Source organism: Mustelus asterias, unplaced genomic scaffold (genome assembly GCF_964213995.1).
Source record: "Mustelus asterias unplaced genomic scaffold, sMusAst1.hap1.1 HAP1_SCAFFOLD_35, whole genome shotgun sequence".
Classification (NCBI taxonomy): domain Eukaryota; kingdom Metazoa; phylum Chordata; class Chondrichthyes; order Carcharhiniformes; family Triakidae; genus Mustelus; species Mustelus asterias.
In genome coordinates, this window is record NW_027590117.1 from 3,213,646 (window position 1) to 3,241,458 (window position 27,813).

At 44.9% G+C, this 27,813-nt stretch overlaps 2 protein-coding genes, 1 non-coding gene and 1 pseudogene across 3 annotated transcripts; 3 read left to right on the forward strand and 1 right to left on the reverse strand.

Moving 5' to 3' along the window:
• Positions 1-1,688: 1,688 nt before the first annotated feature.
• LOC144482210 (histone H2B pseudogene) lies at positions 1,689-2,075 on the forward strand (annotated as a pseudogene).
• A 14,853-nt stretch (positions 2,076-16,928) lies between these two features.
• Positions 16,929-17,318, forward strand: LOC144482300 (histone H2A-like). The gene has a single exon (XM_078201481.1). It carries the CDS (start codon positions 16,929-16,931, stop codon positions 17,316-17,318), a length of 390 nt encoding a protein of 129 aa, XP_078057607.1.
• A 5,565-nt stretch (positions 17,319-22,883) lies between these two features.
• On the reverse strand, positions 22,884-23,549 carry LOC144482187 (histone H1-like). Its single transcript, XM_078201388.1, has one exon. The coding sequence runs from the start codon at positions 23,547-23,549 to the stop codon at positions 22,884-22,886; it is 666 nt and encodes a 221-aa protein (XP_078057514.1).
• Positions 23,550-25,800: 2,251 nt separating this feature from the next.
• Positions 25,801-25,882, forward strand: trnas-uga (transfer RNA serine (anticodon UGA)). The gene has a single exon. It is a non-coding gene; the product is annotated as a tRNA-Ser (tRNA).
• The last annotated feature ends 1,931 nt before the right edge of the window (positions 25,883-27,813 follow it).

A 27,813-nucleotide genomic window follows, 5' to 3' on the forward strand; every position in this document is an offset into this window, starting at 1 on the left:
GAAGGCTGTGGAGGCCAAGTCATTGAGTGTTTTTTAAGACAGAGATAGGTAGACTTGATTAATAAGGGGACCAGGGATTATGGGGAAAAGGCAGAATGAGGAAGAGAAAAATATCAGTCATGATTGGCGGATAAGACTCGATGGGCCGAGTGGCCTAATTCTGCTCCGATAACTTATGGTCTCACACACTATCAGAGTGAGTAAATCCCGCAATCACACACTGTATCAGAGAGTGAGTAAATCCCACACTCTCACACTGTATCAGAGAGTGAGTAAATCCCACACTCTCACACTGTATCAGAGAGTGAGTAAATCCCACACTCTCACACTGTATCAGAGAGTGAGTAAATCCCACACTCTCACACTGTATCAGAGAGTGAGTAAATCCCACACTCTCACACTGTATCAGAGAGTGAGTAAATCCCACACTCTCACACTGTATCAGAGAGTGAGTAAATCCCACACTCTCACACTGTATCAGAGAGTGAGTAAATCCCACACTCTCACACTGTATTAGAGTGAGTAAATCCCCCACACACACACTGTATCAGAGAGTGAGTAAATCCCGCACTCACACACGGTATCAGAGAGTGAGTAAATCCCACACTGTATCAGAGAGTGAGTAAATCCCACACGGTATCAGAGAGTGAGTAAATCCCACACTCTCACACTGTATCAGAGAGTGAGTAAATCCCACACTCTCGCACTGTGTCAGAGAGTAAGTAAATCCCACACTCACGCACATTACCAGAGATTCACAGTTCCTGAAGGAATCCCACACTCCCGCACAGTTCTTCTGTGGAGAAGGGTCCCTCACACCGACAGCCAGGCGACATTTCCCGTTGGATCTTTTTTTTTAAGTGTTTAAATCACCATCTTTAATTTACTTAGGACAAAACAGCTTTAACTATACCCTCCATGTTCAGTGTCAATTTGCTGATTCAGTGACTTTATTTGGTCTGCGCCCTTGAAACAATTTTCTGTTTCTCTGAACTTGAAGCTTTGCCCCTTCAAGGAGGCGTGGTTCCTTCTGCAGTGCATTCTGAAGCCCTTCTTCTGTATTGAAGCCAACCCAACAGAATCCTCTACGAAATCCAGTCTCTTTTTCGAATGGAAGAAGACATTTCTTTACTAATCCAAACTGTCCAAAATATTCTTTGATTTCTTTGCCGGCCAGGGTCCAGGGCACCCGCGACACGAAGATCTCGAAGCTCTTTCTGGAAGGAGCCGCCGCCATCTTGTAATGGCCGCCGGTCCCGGTGGATCTTTACACACTGAGAAACTGGCGCTGGAGATTCTTTGTAAAATGTATTTCCTGATTGTGGTAAGGAGGCTTGTGATTGGCGGAAACTTCTCAATCTGATTGGTCTGTTTTCATATCCACTCAAATGAACCCCTGATAAGTGACTGTAATAACTTTCAAAATGTCGAATCACAATCATTGCTTTCCCAATTCCTCATTAGCATAGTTCTGTGGGACTGTCTATTTACGGTAAGAAGTTTAATAACACCAGGTTAAAGTCCAACAGGTTTATTTGGTAGCAAAAGCCACACAAGCTTTCGAAGCTCTAAGCCCCTTCTTCAGGTGAGTGGGAATTCTGTTCACAAACAGAGTTTAGAAAGACAAAACAAAGTTTATTTAATCAGCGCTCGGAAGGGGTTTGCTTTATTTCTGTGTGAAATTGAACATGGCTGATGAGAAGAAACCAACATCGAAACCAGCTCCCAAGAAGGGGGCGAAGAAAGTGATTAAGAAACCGGGAGCAAAGGGCGGCAAGAAGCGACGAAAGTCGAGGAAGGAGAGTTACTCCATCTACATCTACAAAGTGATGAAGCAGGTTCACCCCGACACCGGCATCTCTTCCAAGGCCATGAGCATCATGAACTCGTTCGTGAACGATATTTTCGAGCGCATCGCGGGTGAGGCTTCCCGCCTGGCCCATTACAACAAGCGCAGCACCATCAGCTCCCGGGAGATCCAGACCGCCGTGCGCCTGCTGCTGCCCGGGGAACTGGCCAAGCACGCCGTGTCGGAAGGTACAAAGGCGGTGACCAAGTACACCAGCTCCAAGTAAAACTCCCCATGGACTGAAAAACACTCCAAACACAACGGCTCTTTTAAGAGCCACCCACAATCTCTGTGAAAAAGCTGCGCCATCTTTTCCCTTATTGAGTGAATGAGAAATGTCTTTCTGGAGGACAGAGATTTGTCCCGGTGCAGAATGCTGTGAATGGGACTTCATACCCGCCCCTCACACACACTTTCACATTGAAGGGACAATCAAACTGAACTGAGAGCGTATTTTAAATCCCAGTCTGGGGATTGTCACGGACAATGGGGAGAAAGAATATCAGGAGGTAATTATTTAAATTTATTTATAACTATATTCAGAGTTTCACGACCCTGAATTAATTTTTTTTTCTCGGTTGATCTGGGAGCAGCTCCCGCAACAGAGTAAAGGCGGGAATGAAGAGGTTATTCTCGGGCTGATCTGTTTATTCCGCAGCTTTCCCAGAGGACGGAATCAGCCAGATCTGTGCACACACAGGACCTGAGTACATTGCAGCGCTTTAAGATCTGCCTCCCCCCCCGGCCTCCCTATTCTCCGGACACAAAGCTGCCTGTTCCACCGGCGGGATCGGGCCGGGGATTCTCTCCGCACTTCCCATTGTAACATTCCCGGCCGCTTTCAGGGGAGAGGATCAGAAATCAGCCGTTTCCCTCTGTCCCTGTGAAGCCTGTGTGAAGGGGTTGGTTGGTAATCTCTTCGTTTCTGCTTTTCCACTGAGCTGAGATTTGCTCCGTTTTAAATTGCTGAACGGGGTCTGATTACCGCGGGTTATAGATAAGAGATTGAGAAATTCAAACTGTTCCTAAAATAGCGCCAGGATTCTGTGAGGGAAAATACAATAAACAGATTATAAAGTGTGAGATTGAAATAGTTTCCTGAACATTCAGGCGTTCCGTTATTTTGTATTTTTCCTGCACTGAAATTGGTGGGTTTTCCAGTTTGAAAATGTGAACCAATCAAAACCTCCCATTTCTTCTCCCTGGCTCTCCCATTGGTTAAGAATGTGATTGAAATGTGAGTGACCAATCAGAGCTGGAGTCTGGCTGCAGCCTCGCAAACCGCTCACAATGATTATTAATAGAGATTAAACTGACGGAATCTGGATTTGAGATATTAAATGTACTTTGTTTCCACAGATAAATATTTGACAGATCCAAAACAAACGTGATATTTCCTCCACACAAGTTACAGGGGAAATTGTCGCCAACTCCTTCTCACACACAGTCCGTACATTGTCACTGACAGCTCAGAGACAATGATCAATTCCACAGACCCAAACAGCAGGAGAGACAGATGATGTGCCTATTTGACAGCTCGTTCTCGTACCAGAATGGTCGAGTGGTTAAGGCTTAAGATCCAATGGCCATATGTCTGCGTGGGTTCGAACCCCACTCCTGGTAAATGAATTTTTAACACTACAGTCTGCACCCTCTCCTTTCCTTCTCCCCTCTACTCTATGAACGGTATGATTCGTCCGTTTTACGCAAGAAGCAATACCTTTCACTGTATACCAATACATCAAAACAAACTCAGTGCCATTGATAGGGGGATCCATAAATCCCAGTCCAAATTCTCACCTAATATTGGATCATAGAATCATAGAAAGAATCATAGAAACCCTGCAGTGCAGAAGGAGGCCATTCGGCCCATCGAGTCTGCACCGACCACAATCCCACCCAGGCCCTACCCCCACATATTTTACCCACTAATCCCTCTAACCTACGCATCCCAGGACTCTAAGGGGCAATTTTTTTAACCTGGCCAATCAACCTAACCCGCACATCTTTGGACTGTGGGAGGAAACCGGAGCACCCGGAGGAAACCCACGCAGACACGAGGAGAATGTGCAAACTCCACACAGACAGTGACCCGAGCCGGGAATCGAACCCGGGACCCTGGAGCTGTGCAGCAGCAGTGCTAACCACTGTGCTACCGTGCCGCCCATCACTGTGTCAATCCCACAATAGAGCAGCCACAGCTCCAAATTCAATATCTGATCAAACTGACAAATGGTTTTCGGTTAAAAGTTACACAATGCACCTTAATAATGTGCACTGAGATTCGAGTTAAATACCACCCACATCAGGGGTTTAAAAGTGGCCCATAGTTTGTATCCTCACAAATACATTCGATACAAAGCCTCATCTCAAATACATTCTCAGATTGAGATATTCTGAGGGCTCGTATAACCTGAGATACAAATTCAGATTTCAGTTGAAAATTCACCCAGATTATGAAACTTAAAGTTACAATATCAATTTGATTACTTTGAATTGAACTATAGCTTATTAACTAATCCTAACTCCCCACTCACACTGAGCAAGATGGACGATACTACATGAATTCCAGACTGAGTTTCCTTTTACATTCATGTCAAAATTCTTACTCAGAATCAGACTGAGTGTCACAGATCAAATCAATGTGAACAACCTGAGTGAAGCTTGCATAGCAATCCCGTATCAGATTGAAGGATACACTATCTTTCACAATTGTGTTCAGAGTGACACAGATTTAATGTTGGGCCGAAATTCACACACATTGTTTGCTTCAAACCTACCACACCAGTGGCCTGTTGCTTTGCTGGAAATTTATATAGAATGAATCCAAACTTATAAATAGATTGAAGATTACATGATGAATCCCATGCTCACACTGAGTCATAGAGTCTGACAGACACACGATAATTCTCAAACATGTGCTCAGTGTTAGATGAATGAATCTCATGCTGCACATGCAGCACCAGAGACTGAAAGTTACATCTGATTATCACACTTACATAGCAGTATCCCAGACACTTGAGTACCAGTGACAGATTCAGAATGATCCCACACTCACACACATTATGACAGTCTGACCAATACACATGATTTGCACCCTTTAGAAACAGCAGCAGATATACTCAGATGCTGAATGAACCCCACTGTATGGTACCAGAAACAGAAACATAAATCCTACCCTAATATTCCATCTTTGTGACAGATCAGAATGCCTGCCAAACTCATACAATTTCAGAGAATACTGAATACTGCACTCGTGCGGTACCAGAAAGATTCCTATTCAGAATTGTGTTTAAATTCATATACAATAGCACTGACTGATAGTCACACACACAAACACACACACACTAACTGAAATGGAGTCTTTAAGCCAAAGGTAGATAGATTGTTGATAAACAAAGACTAAAAGGTATTAAGTTTAGACAGGAGTGTGGAGTCGATGTTCAAATCAGATCAGCCATGATGTAATAGAATGGAGGAGCAGACTCGAGTGTTCTATTCCTGCTCAGAATTTGAATGTTCACGCATGCTATTCTTAAGAGATTCAGAATGAGTCCCAAATTCACGTGCAATATCAGAAAGTAACTGATGGACAAAATCCCTTGCTCAACTACTGTTCCAAACACAGGCTCAAACAATGATGCAACATACATCCTGCAGCAGAAAATGCAAGATACATATGACATATGGTACAGATATATTGCACCAGAGAATGAGAGATACAGAATGAATCCAGCCACAATGAAGGAACAGCAATATATTTCCAAGTGAGAATGGTAAGTGACTTGGAGGGTAAGGTCCATTTAATGGTGTTTCCATGAGTCAACTGTTCTTGTCCTTCTCTCGACGGTAGTGCTCTTTGGTTTGAAAGATGCTACTGAAGGAAGCTTTGTGAGTTCCAGTAGCTCATCTTGGAGGTAGTAAGTACTGCTGCCACTGTGTGTCAGTGGTCAAGGGCATGTGTGTTTACAGATGGGATGTCAATCATGAGGGATGCTTTGTCCGGGATGGTGTCAAACCTCTTGAGTGTTGCTGGTGCTGCATTAACCCAGGCAAGTGGAGATTAATCCATCATACTCCTGATTTGTGCCTGGTAGATGGTGAATAGTGTTTGGCAGTCAGGATCTTTGTTACTCACCATGGGATTTTGTGTCTCTGACCTGCCTTGTAGCCCTTGTATTACATCGCTAGTCCAATTGAAGGTAATCACAAAGATATTGATATAATTTCATTTAATGTCAAGGGACAATGGTTAGATTCTCTCTTGCTGGAAATGGTCTTGGTCTGGTACATGTGTGGTGTGATTGTTATTTGCCACTTCTCAGCCCAAGCTTGGATACTGTCCAGTTCTTGCTGCATTTGCGAGTGGGCTGCTTCGGTAACTGAAGAGTCCTGAATGGTGCTAAACATTGCACAGTCATCAGCGAGCATCTCCAGTTCTGACCTTATGGTGGAAGGGTCTGGGACAGTAACTTGACAAACTCGGGAAATGATCTCCTGAGGATGAAATGACTGACCACCACAACCATCTTACTTTATGCTGGATAAAGTTCCAACCAGTGGAGAGGTTTCCATGATTCCCATCGACTTTGCTTTTGCTGAGGATCCTTGATGCTGAACTCGGTCAAATCCTGTTTTGATGTCGAGGGCAGTCACTCTCATCTCATCTCAGAGGATCGTTAGTCAGTGGAATTCCCTTCCCCAGACAACAGTTGAGGCTGGATCATTGAATATGTTCTAGGCTGAATTAGACAGATTATACAAGGGAGTGAATGGTTGCTGCAAAAGTTCAAAAAGTCGATTTGCAGCCACAATGATTTCCTTGGTCCATTCATAGGATGTGTGCATCACTGGCCAGCATTTATTACCCATCCACGGATCGAGTCAACCACATTGCTGTCGCTCTGAAGTCACATGGAGGCCACACAAGATAATTTCATCAGATTTCCTGCCCTAAAGCACATTAGTGAACCAGATGGATTTTTCCAACAATGGTTCCATCGCCATCACTAGATTCTTATTTTCAAATTACTTTTTATTGACATCAAATTCGACCATCTGCTGTGGAGGGTTTCGAACCTGGGTGCCCAGAACATTAGCTGAGTTTCCAGATTAATAGTCTAGCGATGATACCTCGAGACCATCGCCTCCCCTTCTTGAATGATGGTGCAGGACTGAGGGGCTGAATGGCCTGACTCCTGTCCATATTTCTAATATGATAGTAACCGTCATAATTGATTCCATTTTATTTTGATTTTTGGTTTTCATCTTTATTTTCTCTTGATTTTGCTTTCAGCTGGCAGCTGTTCATCATTCTTCCATTCACACCTCCTTCAGACACATCTCTGTTTGCTGTTACTTGTTCCTTTCCCACTCCCTTGCAGCACCAATTATTTTATTACTTAATCACTCCTGCCCTCCACCTTGCTTTGGAAAGCACAAGACAAAAGGTTCCACTAATTTCAGTAATGAGGCGGGAGCAGGATAAATTAATAATCTGACAGTAAATAAACATCAAACACTGAGTGACCGCAATATGTTAGAGGCAGACATTCAGTGCGTGGAGAAAGGACACACGCAGGTCACAGTTTTGACCTTAAGTAAGGCCGAGAAGGGTGAAATGTGTTGTAAACTGTACATGTTAAAATCCGTCCAGCTGTGAAGAGGCGAATCAAGGGAACAATCAGAGAGACTGAAAAAAGTATTTCATACAATGTGTATCTAATGAAAGCCTGAAGAAAGGAAACTTCACGTTCTCTCTGCTTTGGAACTGTGCTCTCTGCTGTGGAACTGTCTTCTCTGCTGTGGAACTGTGCTCTCTGCTGTGGAACTGTGCTCTCCGCTGTGGAACTGTGCTCTCCGCTGTGGAACTGTGCTCTCCGCTGTGGAACTGTGATCTCTGCTGTGGAACTGTGATCTGTGCTATGGAACTGTGCTCTCTGCTGTGGAACTGTGCTCTCTGCTGTGGAACTGTGCTCTCTGCTGTGGAACTGTGCCCTCTACTGTGGAACTGTGATTCCTGCTGTGGAACTGTGCTCTCTGCTGTGGAACTGTGCTCTCTGCTGTGGAACTGTGCTCTCTGCTGTGGAACTGTGCTCTCTGCTGTGGAACTGTGATATCTGCTGTGGAACTGTGATCCCTGCTGTGGAACTGTGATCCTTGCTGTGGAACTGTGCTGTCTGCTGTGGAACTGTGATCTCCGCTGTGAAACTCATTTCCCTGTTGTGGAAAAGTACTCTCTGCTGTGGAACTGTGCTCTCTGCTGTCAAACTGTGATCTCTGCTGTGGAACTGTGCTCTCTGCTGTGAAACTGTGCTCAGGGGTAACATTTTCCACTCTCCAAACTGCTGAGACTGTTAAAGAATGTAGACAATGTTGGATCCATTCTTCCCATTGCCACTTCCTTTCGTATCCTGTGATGTAGATTATTGGGCCTTGGAGATTTTGCAGCCCTCAGTCCCATTAATTTCTCCAGCACTATATATTTTAGTAATATTAAATCCCCCCAATTTCTAGACCATGGTTCCCGAGCATTGCTGGGAAGTTATTTGTGTGTTCCTCCATGAAGACAGCATGAAAACACTTATTTAATTGCGCTGCCATTACCTTGTTCTCCGTTATAAATTTGCCCATATCCGAATGCAAAGCACCTAAATTTGTCTTTGTTATATTTTTTCACACACGAACATAAGCTTTAATAGTCCAATTGTAAGCGACTTGCAAGTTCACTCTCCTACAGCATTTTATCCCTCTAATCAATCTCTTTATCCTCCTTTCCTAAAATAAAAACTGTTCCCAATCCTTGGGATTGCAACTTTTTCTTTCAACTTTATAAAAATCATCATCAGATCTAATAATACGTAATTTTATTAGCCATGATTAGGTCATTTTTCCTGTTATGTTTCTGCGACTGAAGGAAATGTACAACTGTTACAATGCAAGCATTTCTTCCTTAAATATCAGACACTGCCTATCCACCTTCGTGCCCCTTCATCGAGTTTCCCAATCTATTTTAGCCAACTCACCTGTAATACATTCTGAGTTTCCGTTGTTTAGAGCTGGGACTTCAGTTTAAGCTTGGATTTGAATCTTTGTTCTGACTGAAGACAGGTGTTTCACAAAGCAGACACTCAGTCTATCCAATCTAGAGCAAACCACATTGTGAGCATTGAATGTATTCTACCAAATTGAAACATAAAACGTTCAGATACATCAATATTTCTCCTGGCCGTATAATTAAGGTCTTGAACAATGCGTACTGATAATGGAGCTTTCCATTTGAGAAATTCTGATATTTCTTCCTTTTTCCTCAGCCACTGATCTCCCCACTCTGTGGCTGACAGCATTCTCATCTGTGTCCGCTCTTGTCCCACACCTCTGCTCTCACCCCGTCTCTATATTCTCTGTATTATGATAATGCTTTCTCCTTTAAATTACCAACTTCTTCAATGGATTAGCTCTCATTGAATGTTTTTAAGGCAAGGATAGATAAATTTTTGAACAGTAAAGGAATTAAGGGTTATGGTGAGCGGGTGGGTAAGTGGAGCTGAGTCCACAAAAAGATCAGCCAAGATCTTATTGACTGGCGGAGCAGCCTCGAGGGGACAGATGGCCTACTTCTACTCCTAGTTCTTATGTTCTTCATCCCACATTCATACACAATAAATGATTGTGAGAGAGTAAATTTCACACACACACACAGTAATAGATTGAGAGAGAATTAATTCCAGACTGCCACACAGTAATACACTGAGAGTTATTTCCACTCTCGCACACATTAATAGATTGAGAGAGTGTTAATTCCGCACCGACACACGGTAATAGATTGAGAGGGAGTTAATTCCACACTGACACACAGTAATATGTTGAGACAGAGAGGTAAATTCATACTGACATACAGTAATAGATTGAGAGGGAGATAATTCCACACTCATACATAGAAAATTACAGCACAGGAACAGGCCCTTCGGCCCTCCAAGCCTGCAACGACCATGCTGTCTGACTCAACTAAAACCCCCTACGCTTCCGGGGACCATATCCCTCTATTCCCATCTCATTCATGTACTTGTCAAGACACCCCTTAAAAATCACTACCGTATCCGCTTCCACTCCCTCCCCCGGCAACGTGTTCCAGGCACCCACCACTCTCTGTGTAAAGAATCTGCCTCATATATCTCTTTTAAAACTTGCCCGTCGCACCTTAAACCTATGCCCCCTATTAATTGACTCTTCCACCCTGGGAAAAAGCTTCTCACTATCCACTCTGTCCATGCTTCTCATAATCTTGTAGACTTCTATCAGGTCTCTCCTCACCCTCCGTCACTCCAGTGAGAACAAACCAAGTTTCTCCAACCTCTCCTCATAACTAATGCCCTCCATACCAGGCAGCATCCTGGTAAATCTTTTCTGTACCCTCTCCAAAGCCTCCACATCCTTCTGGTAGTGTTGCGAACAGAATTGAACACTATATTCCAAGTGCGGCCTCACTAAGGTTCTATAAAGCGTCAACATGACTTGCCAATTTTTAAACTCAATACCCCGGCCGATGAAGGCAAGCATGCCGTATGCCTTCTTGACTACCTTCGCCACCTGCATTGGCACTTTCCGTGACCTGTGTACCTGTACACCCAGATCCCTTTGCCTATCAATACTCCTAAGGGTTCTGCCATTTACTGTATATTTCCTATCTGTATTAGACCTTCCAAAATGCATTACCTCACATTTGTCTGGATTAAATTCCATCTGCCATCTCTCCGCCCAAGTCTCCAACTGATCTATATCCTGCTGTATCCTCTGATGGTCCTCATCGCTATCCACAAATCCACCAACCTTTGTGTCGTCGACAATCTTACTAATCAATCCAGTTACATTTTCCTCCAAATCATTTATATATATTACAAACAGCAAAGGTCCCAGCACTGATCCCTGAGGAACACCACCACCCCAAGCAATAGATTGAGAGACTGTTAATCCCACAGTCACACACAATGAATGATTGAGAGAGAGTGAATTCCACACCGACACACAGTAATAGATTGAGAGGGAATTAATTCCACACTCTCACAAACAAATAGATTGAGAGAGTTAATTCAACACACACACACTGTAATAGATTGAGACAGAGAGCTAATTCCACACTGACATACAGTAATAGATTAAGAGGGAGATAATTCCACACTCTCTCTGTTTTGGATTGCGAGAGAGATGATTCCACACTGAGACACAGTAATAGATTGAGAGAGTTAATTTCACATTCACACACACTAATAGACTGAGAGAGTTAATTCAACACACACACACTGTAATAGATTGAGACAGAGAGCTAATTCCACTGTGACATACAGTAATAGATTGAGAGAGAGAGAATTCCACACACTCACACAGTTATAGATTGAGAGAGAGTTAATTCCACACTCATACAAGTAATAGATTGAGGGACCGTTAATCCCACAGTCACACACACAAATGATTGAGAGGGAGTGAATTCCACTCCGACACATAGTAATAGATTCAGAGAGAGTTAATTCCAGACTGACACAGTAATAAATTGAGAGAGTTATTTCCATTCTCTCACACAGTAATAGATTGAGAGAGAGTTAGTTCCACACTCAGACACACTAATCGATTGAGAGAGTTATTTCCACACCCATACACACCAATAGATTGAGAGAGAGTTATTCTACGTTCCCACACAGTAATAGATTCAGAAAGAGTCAATTCCACACTGACACTGTAATAGATTGAGCGAGAGTTAATTCCACATTCACACACAGGAATAGATTGCGAGTTAATTCCATGCTCTCTCACAGCAACAGATTGAGAGAGAGTTAATTCCATGCTCTCTCACAGCAACAGATTGAGAGAGAGTTAATTCCACACTGACACAGGAATAGATTGTGAGAGAGTTAATTCCACACTGACACAGGAATAGATTGAGAGAGAGTTAATTCAACACTCTCTCACAGTCATAGATTGAGAGTTAATTCCACACCCTCACACAGTAATAGATTGAGAGGGAGTTAATTCCACACTGACACACAGTAATAGAGTGAGAGAGAGAGATAAATCGACACTCTCACACAATAAAAAATTGAGAGAGAGTGAATCCACACAGACACACAGTAATAGATTGAGAGAGTTTATTCCACACTGACACACAGTAATAGATTGAGAGAGAGTTAATTCCCCACACACACAGTAATAGATTGAGAGAGTTTATTCCACACTGACACACAGTAATAGATTGAGAGAGAGTTAATTCCCCACACACACAGTAATAGATTGAGAGAGTTTATTCCACACTGACATACAGTAATAGATTGAGAGAGAGATAATTCCACACTCACACAGGTGATAGATTGAGGGACCGTTAATCCCAGTCACACACAAATGATTGACAGGGAGTGATTTCCAATCCGACACATAGTAATAGATTCAGAGAGAGTTAATTCCAGACTGACACAGTAAGAAATTGAGAGTTATTTACACACACACACACAGGTGCGCGCACTGGCACACACACACACTGGCACACACACACACTGGCACACAGTAAAAGATTGAGAGGGAGTTAATTCCCCGCTCAGACACAGTAATAGATTGAGATATAATTCCACAGTGACACACGGTAATTGATTGAGAGAGAGTCAATTCCACATTCACACAATGTAACAGATTGAGAATTAATTCCACAGTGACATTGAGTAATAGATTGAGAGACAGTTAATTCCACATTCATACAAGTAATAGATTGAGAGACCGTTAATTCCACACTCTCACACAATAACAGATTGAGAGTTACTTCCTCACACACACAATGATCGATTGAGAATTAATTCCACACTCTCTCTCAGTAATAGATTGAGAGAGTTACTTCCACACTCTCTCACAATAATAGATTGAGAGAGAGTTAATTCAACACTGACACACACGAATAGATTGAGACAGGATTAATTCCGCACCCACACACAATGATCGATTGAGAGAGAGTTAATTCCACACTCTCACTATGAAGCTCAGTTAATCAACACATACATTTTCAACTGGGCCATTGTCACATTGTCTAATTTGGTAAAGACGGCATATTTGTGTCTGGTGGCTATGTACCTGACTGGCATCCCATTCAACTCAACTTTGAAAGTCTCCCATTTGTCAACCACTGTTTTATCCTCGCAATTTGCCTCATTTGCCACATTTTGCCCTCACTTAATCTATCTGTTTCCTTTTGAAGCCTCCTTACGTATACTTAACAATTAATTTCTTATCTATCTTTATGCTGTTGTTTTGTTTCTTAAAGACTTGATTAGTTGTAAGTATTCGCATTCCAACCATTATTCATGTAAATTGAGTTTGTGTCTTTATATGCTCTGTTTGTGAACAGAATTCCCACTCACCTGAAGAAGGGGCTTGCAGCTCCGAAAGCTTGTGTGGCTTTTGCTACCAAATAAACCTGTTGGACTTTAACCTGGTGTTGTTAAACTTCTTAATTTGGTAAAGCCAGAAGTACAGTACTTATTTACTATCTCTGCCATACCCTCTGCTGCAGTGAGCAGTTTACCCTGCTTGGCCCTTATGAACCCCACTCTATCCTTCACTAATCCTTTACAATTAATGTTTGAAGAAGATATGATTTGTATTAGCGCAGCCTGCTAACATTTCCTCATGCTTCCTCTTCATTATTCCAGCCTTAGCCTCTCTCCTGCATTTTGAGCTGATTTTCCTGATTTCTATTGCTATTATTATTCCAGCATGCATCATATGCCTCTTTTTTTCTTCCTTATTTTCTTGTCAATAACCTGAGACATCCAGGATATCCTAGCTTTGGACACCACATATTTGTGTCTGGTGGCTATGTACCTGACTGGCATCCCATTCAACTCAACTTTGAAAGTCTCCCATTTGTCAACCACTGTTTTATCCTCGCAATTTGCCTCATTTGCCACATTTTGCCCTCACTTAATCTATCTGTTTCCTTTTGAAGCTTCCTTACGTATACTTCACAATTAATTTCTTATCTATCTTTATGCTGTCAGCAAATTTAGCAACGGTATCTTCAGTCCCTTCATCCAAGTAATTTTTATAAATTGTAACAATTTGTAGCCCCAGCATGAATACACCACTCATCAGATCCTGCCACCCAGAAAAAGAACCATTTGTGCGAACTCTTTTTGACCTGTTAGCTAGCCAACCATCAATCCATGCCAAAATGTTACGCCCAAAACCATGAATGTTTATTTTACACAATAACCTTTGATCTGGCACTTTGGCAAATCTCTTCTGAAAATGTAAGAACCGGTTCCCCATTCACAGCACATGGGCCTCTTTCAAAAAACTCCAATAATTTAGTTAAACATGATTTCCCTTTCAGAAAACCATATTGACTCTGCCTGATTGCCTTGTATTTTTTCCAAGTTGTAATATCTGTAATATCTTTCAGAATGGCTTCTAACATTTTCCCGATGACAGCTGTGTTAGGCTAACAGCCTGTAGTTTCCTGCTTTCTGTCTCCATCCCTTTTTGAATCAAGGTATTACATTTGTTATATTTCAACCGAATGGAACATTCTCCAAAGCCAGGGAGTTTTGCAAAATTAAAACAAATGCATCAACTATCTCATTCGCCACTTCTTTCATGTCCTTCACGAGAAGTCCATCCGGACCCAGGAATTTGTCAGCCTGTCGACCCGACAATTTGCTCAATACCACTTTCCCTGTTGATTGGAATTTTCCTGTGTTCCTCCCTCCCTTCCATTTGCTGGTTTACAGCTATTTCTGGGATGTTACTTGTATCCTCTATCGTGAATACCAATGAAAAATACCTGTTCAATTCATTTGCCAATACCCTGTTTTCCATTATCAATCCCCCAGTTGCACTTTCTATAGAACCAATGCTCACTCTGCTAACTCTTTTCTTGTTTAACTATCTACAGAATCTCTGACTATCCACCTTCATATCACTGGCTACTTGTCAGCTTCAGCTTGGAAATTTCCTGATAAACGGAGCTTTAACAATTGTGTGTGGACAATTCAACATTTTCACCATCCTCTGAAAAGAAGCTTTTTCTGAAATTACCCCTGAAATGCCTCTCTGTCATTTTACGGTGAAGTTCCCCATTCAGAGCCAATAGTTTATCTCTCTGTACCCTGTCAAATTATTCATTGTAAACATCTCACTCACATCATCCCGTAATCTTCCATATTCAGGTAATGACAGGACTTGTCTTTGCAATCTGTCCTCATCATTTGAGTCTGGTATCACTGGTGAAATTCTGTTGCTCCCACTCCAAGGCCAATCTAACCTTCTTGAGGTGTGTTGTCCAGACTGAACGCAGTGATCTAAATGGGGTCTAAACAGAGTTTTCTATAACTGTAGCACTAGATCCAATTCTTCATATTCTATTCGCTTTGTTACATTATTCTTTACCTTCCTGTCCACTGGCTGATAATGATGTCTGTACACGGCTCTCTGTTCCTCCACAGTTTCTTCCATCTCACCACAAATGTAACCACTCTGCTCTATTACATAACAAGGAAATTTCAAACTTAATGTGTTTCCCAAAGATAATCTGTTACTGCTCCATCACTAAAACGTTTTCCGTTGTTCTTTCAGCCGGTGTAAATCCAGAGAATGGAAGGGAGGAAGGAAAAATCTTGCTGCCTTTTTCCCGAATCCTATTTGATCAGCATTCCAACAACAATTGGGTCAGGAAATCTAATTGGTTTTCCTCTGGGTGAATCATAGAATCCCAACAGTGCAGAAGGAGGCCATTCAGCCCATCAAGTCTGCACCAACAACAATCCCACCCAGGTCCGATCCCCGTAACCCCACATAGTTATCCCGCAAATCCCTCTAAACTATGCATCCCGGGACACTAAGGGGCAATTTAGCACGGCCAATCCACCTAACCCGCACATCTTTGGACTGTGGGAGGAAACCAGAGCACCTGGAGGAAACCAAGCAAACACAGGGAGAGCATGCAGACTCCACAAAGACCGAAGCCAGCAATCAAATCCAGGTGCCTGGCGCTGTGAGGCAGCAGTGCCACCCCATAAACTTCTAATTTGCCCCATTAGGAATCCACCCCATTGGGATTTGAACCCAGGACTCTGGGTTTCCAGACCAGGACATCCATCCTCTGCCTCTTTCCTCTTCTGAAAGAGGAAAGTGCTCCTGTTTTCTCCCACAGTCCAAAGATGTGCAAGTTGGGTGAATGCTAAATTCTCCCTCAGTGTACCCGAACAGGCGTCGGAGTGTGGCGACTGATGGATTTTCACAGTAATTTAATTGCAGTGTTAAATGTAAGCCTACTTGTGACGAATAAATTATCTTTTAAACTTTCGTTTGTGTCTCCTGTCCTGTAATCCAAACACTGACCCAGAATTCACTCAGCTGCCTTCGCTTTGTGCTGAAAACTGTTATTATTCTGTTATTTTCACAGCTCCTAAATTAGCGGCTGTTTTTCGCGGTTAACGGTCCCTTCTCTCAATTCATGAAATGTTCATTGATTCATCATTTTATTCACAGTAATTCTCCGCAGGGTAACATTCCGGAGTGGGATTATTACAGAGCGGAATAAGGACAGTGTGAGGACTCGATCCGGCTCCCTGTTTTCAGTGAAGGACACTGGGTTCTGATTGCAGACTAAACAGAGTGTTTTCCTTCTGGGAATGCTGTGAACAGGGATTGATTCCCGCCCGGGACAGTTAGAAAGCGATAGGAGAATGAAGCACATTGAAAGAAAATGTTAAAGCCGCGCCTGCGATTGGTGACGGGAAGAGCTGAATAAAAGCAAATCAATAGAAGGGATTTGAAATCTCTGACTGATGACGACATTGATTTGAATTCGCTCCTTTCCCACAATGAAATTGGCGGGCTTTTGGAAATGGACAAATTCTCTGCTTCTGCCGGTTGTTGTGGGGAAATCCCGCCCTCTTCTGTTTCCAGTGAGCTGATTGGTGAAGAATATAGGCAAATGAGGTGAATAGAGCAGCGGCCAATCAGAGGAGCTGTCAGTTTATAAGAACAGTCAATGCTGGAGAAATTGCTGATTCTTTGTGAAAGTGTTTGTGAGATTGTGCAAATGTCTGGAAGAGGAAAGAGCGGCGGGAAAGCTCGGGCCAAGGCCAAGTCTCGCTCCTCCCGGGCTGGACTGCAGTTCCCGGTGGGCCGTGTTCACAGGCTCCTGAGAAAGGGCAACTATGCTGAGCGTGTGGGTGCCGGAGCCCCGGTCTATCTGGCTGCTGTGCTCGAGTATCTGACCGCTGAAATCCTGGAGCTGGCCGGGAACGCGGCCCGGGACAACAAGAAGACCCGCATCATCCCCAGACACCTGCAGCTGGCCGTCCGCAACGACGAGGAGCTCAACAAGCTGCTGGGAGGGGTGACCATCGCTCAGGGCGGGGTGCTGCCTAATATCCAGGCCGTGCTGCTGCCCAAGAAAAGCAGCGCTGGGACCGCGAAGAGCAAGTGAAGCGGCCATTCTTGAATCTGATAACCCAAAGGCTCTTTTCAGAGCCACTCACTTTATCTGAAAAAGGGCGACCTGGTGTCTATCGGTCAGTTTCTGCACTGCTATTCACAGCACAGCTGTTTCCCGCTTTGTTCTATCAATCCGTACTATTGACGCAGACAGTATTTTAATACAAGTTGCTGCTGTTTATCGGGGAAACCATCCCAGTGAACTGAAATGATCCTATTTCCAATATAATTGCTTTAAAATGTGATAGTCGCATAGACATTCACAGAGACAATAATTAACACTTTTCCAGATCCAGTGACTGACTTTGAAAACCGATGAATGTCCTCACAAAGTCAGTCACTGGATCTGGAAAAGTGTTAATTATTGTCTATGCGAATGTGCAAGCGTTCCTGCAATGGCTATATCTGTGTGAGTGGGTTGCTGTTTGAGACATGCTTCATATTCTGAACTTAATTGACACAATTTTCAACACTCTCGCTGCGACTCGAAACACGTGCGGAGAAAGTGGATTTGCGGAATTATTGCTCGGAAACTGAAATGATCGCAGGTTTAATAAACTACCTTAAAATTAAATTGTGGTAAAATTGTTAACGGCATCGCTTTTACTCCAACCATCAAAGGATTGGAGATATGAATGACCTCAATGCAACGGAGAGTTAATTGTAACATTGAGAGGTGTCAGTACTGGAGTCCTGGGAATATTCTGTCCTGGGAATTCAAACACGAGAATCGTTAACAGGAGATCGCAGCTCTTTCATTTGTCGAGTTGGTGGCTCTTAAAAGAGCCGTTGTTGTACTTGGTGCTGAAGCCGGGTTTTAGGCGCGTTCCCCGCGGATGCGGCGGGCCAGCTGGATGTCTTTGGGCATGATGGTGACTCGCTTGGCGTGGATGGCGCACAGGTTGGTGTCCTCAAAGAGCCCCACCAGGTAAGCCTCGCTGGCCTCCTGCAGGGCCATGACGGCCGAGCTCTGGAACCGCAGATCTGTCTTGAAGTCCTGAGCGATCTCTCGCACCAGGCGCTGGAAGGGCAGTTTGCGGATCAGCAGCTCGGTGGATTTCTGGTAGCGGCGGATCTCCCTCAGAGCCACAGTGCCGGGTCTGTAGCGATGAGGCTTCTTCACTCCGCCCGTGGCTGGAGCGCTCTTCCGGGCAGCTTTGGTAGCCAGCTGTTTGCGAGGAGCTTTCCCTCCGGTCGATTTGCGCGCTGTCTGCTTGGTTCTGGCCATTTTCTGAGCGGATTCAGCACAATCTGAGAGACGAAGACTGTTAATACAGAGTCTGCGCTGCATCCGCCTTTTTAAACTCTGTGAGGAACCGCCCCCAGCGGGAATTGGCCCAGGAAGTTTCAATCAAATTGTGACCAGGGAATTAATATCTGTAACTCAGGTTCTAATTGGTTCAGTGGTTTCCCTAACCGCCCCTTTCAGAAATTGGGCCGTTTTCGATGCAAGAAATAACCGTCTGTTTCAAAGAAGACTTTATTCCGTCCTTATTAATATAACCATTACCAGAAACATTGAAGATTTGAAGTCCATCTCCCTCCACTTAGTGCTTTAGACCCTTTCCCCGCTCTCTGGGCTGTTCATTCCCAGAATATCCCACTGTTCCACTCTATCCCCGTCCCTTTGCTCTCCAGCCCATTCAGATTGCCCCTCCCCTGTCGTTTGTGACATTCGCCGCCGCTTTCAGCGGAAAGGATCAGAAATCTGTCGCTTCTCTGTGTCCCCCTGAAGCCGGTGTGAAAGGGGTTGAGTCTGTTGTTTGTTCCAGAGTGACTTCATATTTGTCCCGTTTGACATTACTGAATAGAGCCGTTTGCTTCCCGTGGCGGACAAATGAAACCTTTTGTAAAATAATCTTACAGCAGAATATTAATTGAGAATCTATTTTTAATAAGTTAAGAATTTGTCTCAATTCCCTTTCCCGCGCTGAAATTGGCGGCATTTCCCCCAATTCAAAATTTCTGCCGGTTGACAGTTGAAGCCAATGATTGGCTCAATCTTCACATTCGATGCTCTGCGATTGGTTCAGAGCTGCGAATGCGGAGAGGATGGCCAATCAGAAACAGGCTGGGGTTGGAGCGGCTCGAATTGCGGGTTTGTGAATGACTGAGCGGAAACTGATCAGTTTCTACACCTTGGCGGGCCTTGTTGCCGCCGGGCGGCGGAGGTCCCCGCTGGAGGTCCCTCTACGGAGGCACGGTAGCACAGTGGTTAGCACTGCTGCTTCACAGCTCCAGGGTCCCGGGTTCGATTCCCGGCTCGGGTCACTGTCTGTGTGGAGTTTGCACATTCTCCTCGTGTCTGCGTGGGTTTCCTCCGGGTGCTCCGGTTTCCTCCCACAGTCCAAAGATGTGCGGGTTAGGTTGATTGGCCAGGTTAAAAATTGCCCCTGAGAGTCCTGGGATGCGTAGGTTAGAGGGATTAGCGGGTAAAATATGTGGGGTGGGATTGTGGTCGGTGCAGACTCGATGGGCCGAATGGCCTCCTTCTGCACTGTAGGGTTTCTATGATTCTATGATTCTAATTACGTCGGGGACCTGGAGTGGAGGGTGATGCATGCAGCAGTTCCGCACAACCGTAGGATTCACTGGTTCACGGGCTCCGAAGACTGCCCTTTCTGTGGCCTTCCATAGAATAGAAATCATAGAAACCCTACAGCACAGAAAGAGGCCATTCGGCCCATCGAGTCTGCACCGACCACAGTCCCACCCAGGCCCTACCCCCATACCCCTACATATTTACCCACTAATCCCTCTAACCTACGCATCTCAGGACTCTAAGGGCAATTTTTTAGAATGGCCAATCAAACTAACCCGCACATCTTTGGACTGTGGGAGGAAACCGGAGCACCCGGAGGAAACCCACGCAGACACGAGGAGAATGTGCAAACTCCACACAGACAGTGACCCAAGCCGGGAATCGAACCCAGGTCCCTGGAGCTGTGAAGCAGCAGTGCCTTGTGGAGTCCGTGGACCATGTCTATGTTGTGTGTCTTCGGCTGCACTCCCTTTATGTTTTCCTAAAGAACCTTTTGTTGATGTTTTGTTTGCACTTCAGTCCCACGCTCCTGATCTACGGACACCCGGTGCGGAGAGGGGAGGGTCGGGATGGCGACCTCCTCGTGAACCTGCTCCTGGGCCTGGCGAAACGCGCCATTTACCGGTCCAGGCAGCGGGCGGTCGAGGGGGCCGTTCATCCTGACTGTCTTCCCCTCTACCGCGGCTACGTTCGCGGCCAGGTGTCCCTGGAGAGGGAGCATGCGGTGTCCACGGGCGAGGTTGACGCTTTCCGCGCCCGCTGGGCACCGCAGGGTTTGGGGTGCATTATTGACCCCAATATTCACATTTTAATTTGATGTTTTTAAGTTTCCTTTGTACTTTGATTTCTGTTCGGGCTGTTCCCCCTCCTTTTTGGGAGCTGCCCCTTTTACTTTGTCCTGATTTAATCTGAGTTTGTTTACTTGGTTTGGTTTGACCTAAAAAGAGGACAAAGCCTGTCAGTTTCAGTGCAGGAAACAACCGTCTGGGGGCAAATATCATCACAACTGGGTTCCAGTGAACGATTCACCGGCTGCTGCTACTAAACTCCGCTATTCCAGAGAAAGCTTTTATAAACTCTATCCAAACACAGTGATTAAACAGGAGTGATGTGGCTTTTCACTGAGGGCACATGTCAACTGGGGAAAATCAACAACTGCAGAAACGATAGAGCTATTTAGATCATCCAATTAAAAATCAAAACAATTTCAATCCCTACTGCAAATGAAATGTTAAATTCAACCTGAACAAAGCAAATATTCATCTCCACCACTCAACAGCCTGTCCCAGCCCCCGCCCCCAGGTCACTGCTCTCTCTGTGAGGCGGTGAGTGGCTCTGAAAAGAGCCTTTGTTGTGTGTTCGGGAGGAAGGTTGCAGTTGTTCAGCCGCCGAATCCATAGAGAGTGCGGCCCTGGCGTTTCAGAGCGTACACCACATCCATGGCAGTGACCGTCTTGCGCTTGGCGTGTTCAGTGTAGGTGACCGCATCCCTGATCACATTCTCCAGGAAAACCTTCAGCACCCCGCGAGTCTCCTCATAGATCAAACCCGAGATCCGCTTGACACCGCCACGGCGAGCGAGGCGGCGGATTGCTGGCTTGGTGATGCCCTGGATATTATCACGGAGCACTTTGCGGTGCCGCTTTGCGCCGCCTTTACCCAGTCCTTTGCCTCCTTTCCCTCTGCCAGACATGATGATTCTTCACTCAGATCACTGCACAATATGAGAGAGGAACTCTTTCAGGCTCCTTTTATACAGCCCGCGCCGACCTGACTGAGAAAGGCGGAGTAAGAGCAGAGAGGGGAGGAGACAGGGTGAAGACTAAACACAGAGCGGGAGGGAGGAGAGAGCCGGACTGACACACACACACAGAACGGCCCCTGATCTTTCAGCTCCACCTCCAGTTTCTGCAACCGCGAATTTCAACCCGTTTATTAACAATGGAAGCGAAACACAGCTCCCCACACAAACACTACCAGAGCCGCCCTTCACAGTCAAGAGTTTCCACAAACCCGGAGCTTTGAAATATGGAATCAAAACAGAAAATGCTGCAAATTATCAGCAGCTCCGGCAGCTTTTGTGAAGAGAGAGAGAGACAGAGTTAACGTTTCGGGTCGTGACTTTGTCCTTTTGTGTTTTTAAACCTGGTCCCGGAATAATCCGTTGGACTTTAACCTGGTGTTGTTAAACTTCTTACCCGGAATAATTCCCAGACAGTAATATTCCGACCTAAACACAGTCGATCCTATAGCAAGAATCTTCCTCCGGAACACCCTCACACACATCTGCTTCTCGCTGTTTGCAAACACTTGATTGAAGCTGTTTGGGGCAATCTCCTGTGTTAAAATTAAGGGAGTCAGGATGGCCGAGCGGTCTAAGGCCGCAGTCTCCGCTGGAGGCGTGGGTTCAAACCCCACTCCTGACATTGATGTTTGGCGAAGAATTGCTGTCTCACAGCGCCAGGCACCTGGGTTCGATTCCCGGCTGAGGTCACTGTCTGTGTGGAGTTTGCACATTCTCCCTGGGCTTCCTCCGGGTGCTCCGGTTTCCTCCCGCACAACAAAGTGCCTGTCAGGTTGATTGGCCATGCTAAATTGCACCGGAGTGTCAGGGGATAAGTCCGGTCAATAAATAGGGTCATGGGGATCCGGACTGGGTGGTATTGAGGTCGGTGCAGACTCGATGGGACGATTGGCCTCCTTCTGCATTGCAGGGATTCGGTTAAAAATGAGGCGGGAATGCGGTGTTGAGCCACCAGTGTTACTGTCTCACACTGAATCTACCAGACATCTTTATTATGAGAGAAAGTGGCGATTGAACAAATGTGAAATTCAAATGAAATTCAGCCTCTGCTGTGTTTTGCTTTAGTCTGAACTTGAAATGATCTCTATTGAGAATGAGCCGGGCCGCGGGGCAGGAATCATTTTCTTGCGGGATCAGCTCTTTCCTGAGAGATGTGGGTGGCTCTGAGAAGAGCCTTTGGGTTCAGAGGTTTACAATTTGCTCGGGTTGTTTCACTTCTTTCCTGACGCTTTCTTCGCTTTTGCTGCTTTCACTTTGGGTTTGGCCTTCGATTTAGTCACTTTTTTGACAGACTTTCCGCCCGTCACCTTCTTCACAGGAGACTTTTTCTTCAGGGCTGCTTTCTTCACCACCTTTTTTGGAGTTGCCGCCTTTTTGCTGCTTGTTTTCTTCACTGTTGATTTCTTCACTGGAGTTTTCTTTGCTGCGGGTTTCTTGGCTGCGGGTTTCTTGGCTGCTGCTTTCTTTGTTGTCACCTTCTTGGCCGCTGTTTTCTTTACTAAAGATTTCTTGGCTGTTGGTTTCTTCACCTTCTTTCCCATTTTCCCCGGGCTTTCCTTCTGAGCGAGTTTGAAGGAGCCGGAGGCGCCCTGTCCCTTTGTCTGCACCAGAGAGCCTTTCTCCACCTTCCTCTTGATAGTTAACCTGATCTGGGAGACGCGCTTCCCCACATCCACTCCACTGCCAGCCAAAGCTTTCTTTATCGCGGCCAGGGACATTCCCTTGCGATCGCGGCATCCCGCCACAACATTGAGGATCTGCTCGCCCAACTTGGGACCGGCTGCCGCAGGTCGGGGAGCCGCCTTCTTCTTCCTGGGAGTCTTCACTTGAGCGGGAGCGGCTGGAGGAGCCGTTTCGGCGGCTGCAGTTTCAGTCATATCCGAGAGTGTGTGAAAAATCTGTGTGAGTCAGAACTGGATCCGAAATGAACCCAGTGGCGGCGGCACAGAGCAACTTAAAGGCAGAGAGCGGACGGAGCAGAGACAAGCTGCTGTCAGCTCCCGGCTCCTCCAGTCTCTCTGTGTTTCTCTCTCCTCACAAACTCTCCCCTTGCAATGAAATTCCGCCTCTCCAGAGATCCAGCTCACATCCTTCATGTCTCTGACACACGAATGTTTGCTGTTGAAAAGGTTTCACTCGAACTGAGTACTCCATTTTCCACTGAAACCCGTTTTACTGTTGCACTGATCGCGCTCTCACACGCGATAGCTGACATGTTCTCTACTTTTCCACTGAATTCTTCAATTTAGCGAAACAATTACCTTGAAATCTAACTTTGGGGCTCAGCAGGGGGATTAAGGGAATCTTTGATTGGAAAATTGTTTTATTTTACACAAGAGAGACTCGGAGATGTCATGATCAGAACAGACACACAAACACAGTTGGATTAGTCTGACCCGCCCGTCCCTTTCATACACTCTCTCTTACACAATATTCACATCTACACATTCACAGGACAAAACTTTCACCAAATGTAAGGTCCCAGGACGGAATTTCTCCTCCTTTTAGCCTTTCTTCTGTATTCCGGGGGGTTCGTTAAAGTTTTTCACCTCAGTAACTGTTAAACACTCTGAAGCCCGCTCCCTGCAGATTGCCTTTGAATTCATTCATGGAATGTGAGTGTCGCTGTCTGGGTCAGCATTTATTGCCCATCCCTAATTGCCCTTGGGAAGGTGGTGGTGAGCTGCCTTCTGGAACCGCTGCAGTCCATGTGGTGTACGGCCATATTTGTTCACCAGATTCGCGGCAACAGCCAATTATATCTGTTTTTTTTCAGTTATTATAGCGATTGCAGACACGATTGTGTTTCTTTAGGGCGAAGGACAAATTATCTGCTCTCGGAGTCTCTCAATTTTCCTGTTTTATTTGTTTCTCTTGCACTGACAGGTAACAGTAAATCACAACCTCAACAACCAGTGACAGCCAGTTAAATAATCATCCCCCACTCGCTGATAATGGAGTTTCTGACAGTGGCAGGCAGTTTCTGACCATCCTCCAATTGGGCCCGAAGGTAACTAGATTCAGTGTCAGAGCTGGACTTTCTTACTGAGGGGATGGCAGAGCCAGGTGAGTGATGGTGGTGACTGTGCGAACATTTGACCAAGGGTCAGTTCCTGGCCATCACAGTGGTAATTCATTTAATTATCTATCGCAGGTCAGAACAGTAGGTGGGCACTCCTAAAATAAAATTCACTAAAAATTCTCAATCGCTGTGTTTGTAATGTAAAATCCACATTCAATTTGCTTTCAGCTGAAACGTTGTTCAAATGAAAGAAAAGGCCTCAAAACTAATCAATAATTTCTCAGTCAGAAACAGTGGGAAAATGCAAGGTGGCCTAAACTGTCCAGAAAAACGAGACAAGCCAAGTTCAATTTACAAACTGTGCTGTGGACACATCTGGTGTTTGATGAAATCAGCAACTCAGGAAGTTCAGTAATTATAACTAATGAAAATAACAGTTGTTTAAGCAGAGTGAGTGATGGTGGTATACTGGTGAGCATAGCTGCCTTCCAAGCAGATCACCCAGGTTTGATTCCTGGCCAACGCATTGGTCATTTATTTCGAACCTTATCCGCGGCCTCTTGTGTTTTAAACTGAGTGGACAAAAACAGGGCAAACGAAACATTTGACAAGAATGAAATAAAATGCAGATAGCTTTTTCATTTTTTGTTCGGACATAATTCTTTATTGATGAAAAATATTGGAAGAGAAAAACAAGTCTCTGACCGAATAAATGAATTTTCAGCCAGACACAAAGACTCAAAGTAAAAGTAGAAGAACAAATTTCAGCTCCCACACTGTGTGCTGCGCAATCCTGGTGCCTGATGAAGTTAATGTGAACGTTACTGAGGTGGTTACATTATTCAGACAAATAAGAGCTGCCAAAAGATAAAATACTGGAAAATCTCAGCAGGTCTGACAGCATCTGTAAAGAAAGAAAAGAGCTGACATTTCGAGTCCAGATGACTCTTTGTCAAAGCTTTGACAATGGATCGTCTGGACTCGAAACGTCAGCTCTTTTCTCTCCTTACAGATGCTGCCAGACTTGCTGAGATTTTCCAGCATTTTCTCTTTTGGTTTCAGATTCCAGCATCCGCAGTGATTTGCTTTCATTCTTTAAAGAAGCCGCTGCCATGGCTGCGTGGTTAAGGCGTTGGATTTGAAACCCAATGGGGTTTCTCCGTGCAGATTCGAACCCTGCTGGCAGCAAGTGTGATTGGAAATGTTTGCTTTAGGCAGCCACAGAATTGCAAATCCTATTTTTTTGGAATGAATTCTTTGGATCTCCAGCATGCTTTCAGCGACAAACCAGGAAGGTGAGCTTGGAAAGGACACCTGAGTGTCCTCAGTCTGGCAAGGACAAGATAGGTCGAATGGGTTCCTTCGGTGCTGTTACATTTCTCTGGTTCTTTCTAAGGTCGTGATGTGGAGATGCCGGCGTTGGACTGGGGTGAACACAGTAAGAGTTTTAACAACACCAGGTTAAAGTCCAACAGGTTTATTTGGTAGCAAATACCATTAGCTTTCGGAGCGCTGCTCCTTTGTCAGATGGAGTGGAAATGTGCTCTCAAACAGGGCACAGAGACACAAAATCAAGTTACAGAATACTGATTAGAATGTGAATCCCTACAGCCAACCAGATCTTTAAACCTGTTAGACTTTAACCTGGTGTTGTTTAAACTCTTACTCTTTCTAAGGTGCCACGAGGAAAATCAAAGCATGAGCAGAGTGACAAAGGCATCAACATTGGCACAAGGACAAAACAAGGTCTCATGTCAGAGGAAGGTTTTTATAAATGACACACAGAACATAAGAAATACATTTATTTAATTGAGCTGGACCCTGAAAGATGAAACAAACTTCGAACCAATCAGTGCCTGTCTGAGAACTGGCAAGGAATATGGCTCACATTGATCCGGTTCGTGGTGAATTTTTTTAGAGAATAAAAGAATCATACAGTCCAGAAGAGGCTCTTCAGCCCATCGAGTCTGCTCTGACACGGAAGAAGCATCTGACCTCCAATCGAATCGCATCTACCAGCACTTGACCCATGGACCTGAATGTTATGATATGCCAATTGCTGAACACATACTTTTAAAGGATGTGAGGCAACTTGCCTCTATCATCCTCCAAGGCAGCGCATTCCAGACCGTCACTACCCTTGGGTAAAAATGTTTTTCCGCACATCCACCCTAAACTTCCTGCCCCTCACATTGAACCCATGTCCTCTTTTTACTGACCCTTCAACCAAGGGGAACAGCTGCTTCCTGTCCACTCTGTCGATGCCCTCATAATTTTGTACACCTCGATCAGGTCCCCCCTCAGTATTCTCTGCTCTAAAGAAAACAATCCAAGCCTCCCCAATCTCCCTTCATAACTTACATGTTCCATCCCAGACAGCATCATGGTGAATTTCCTCTGCATCCCCTCCAGTGCAATCACATCCTTGCTACCTTGTGGCGACCAAAACTGCACACAGTACTCTAGCTGTGGCCTCACCAAAGTTCTATGCAATTCCAACATGACATTTTATTGCAATCGATGCCTCGATTGTTAAAGGCAAGTGCCCCATATGTTTTTTTTTCACCATCCTACTAACATACCCTTCTACCTTCAGAGATTATGGACAAACACGCCAATGTCCCTTTATTCCACAGAACTTCCAAGTGCCATGCCCTTCATTGAATACTTCCTTGCCAAATTGTTCCTTCCAAAGTGTGTTACCTCACATCTTTCGGGGTTAAATTCCATCTGCCACTTATCTGCCCGTTTGACTATCCTGTCTACATCTTCTTGCAGACTAAGAAACTCAGCCTCCCTTTCACCACCCAGCCAATCTATATGCCATCCGCAAAGTCACTCATCCTACCCCGTCATTTTTTAGGAGGCATGGTTAGTATGTTTGCAAACGACACCAAGATTGGTGGCAGAGTGGACAGTGAAGAAGGTTACCTCGGATTGCAGTGGGATCTTGATCAATTGAGTCAGTGGGCCGATGAACGGCAGATGGAATTTGATTTCGATAAATGTAAGGTGATGTATTTTGGTGGATTAAACCACGGCAGGACCTATTCAGTTAATGGTAAGACGTTGGGGTGAGTTATAAAACAAAGAGATCTCGGGGTACAGGTTCATAACTC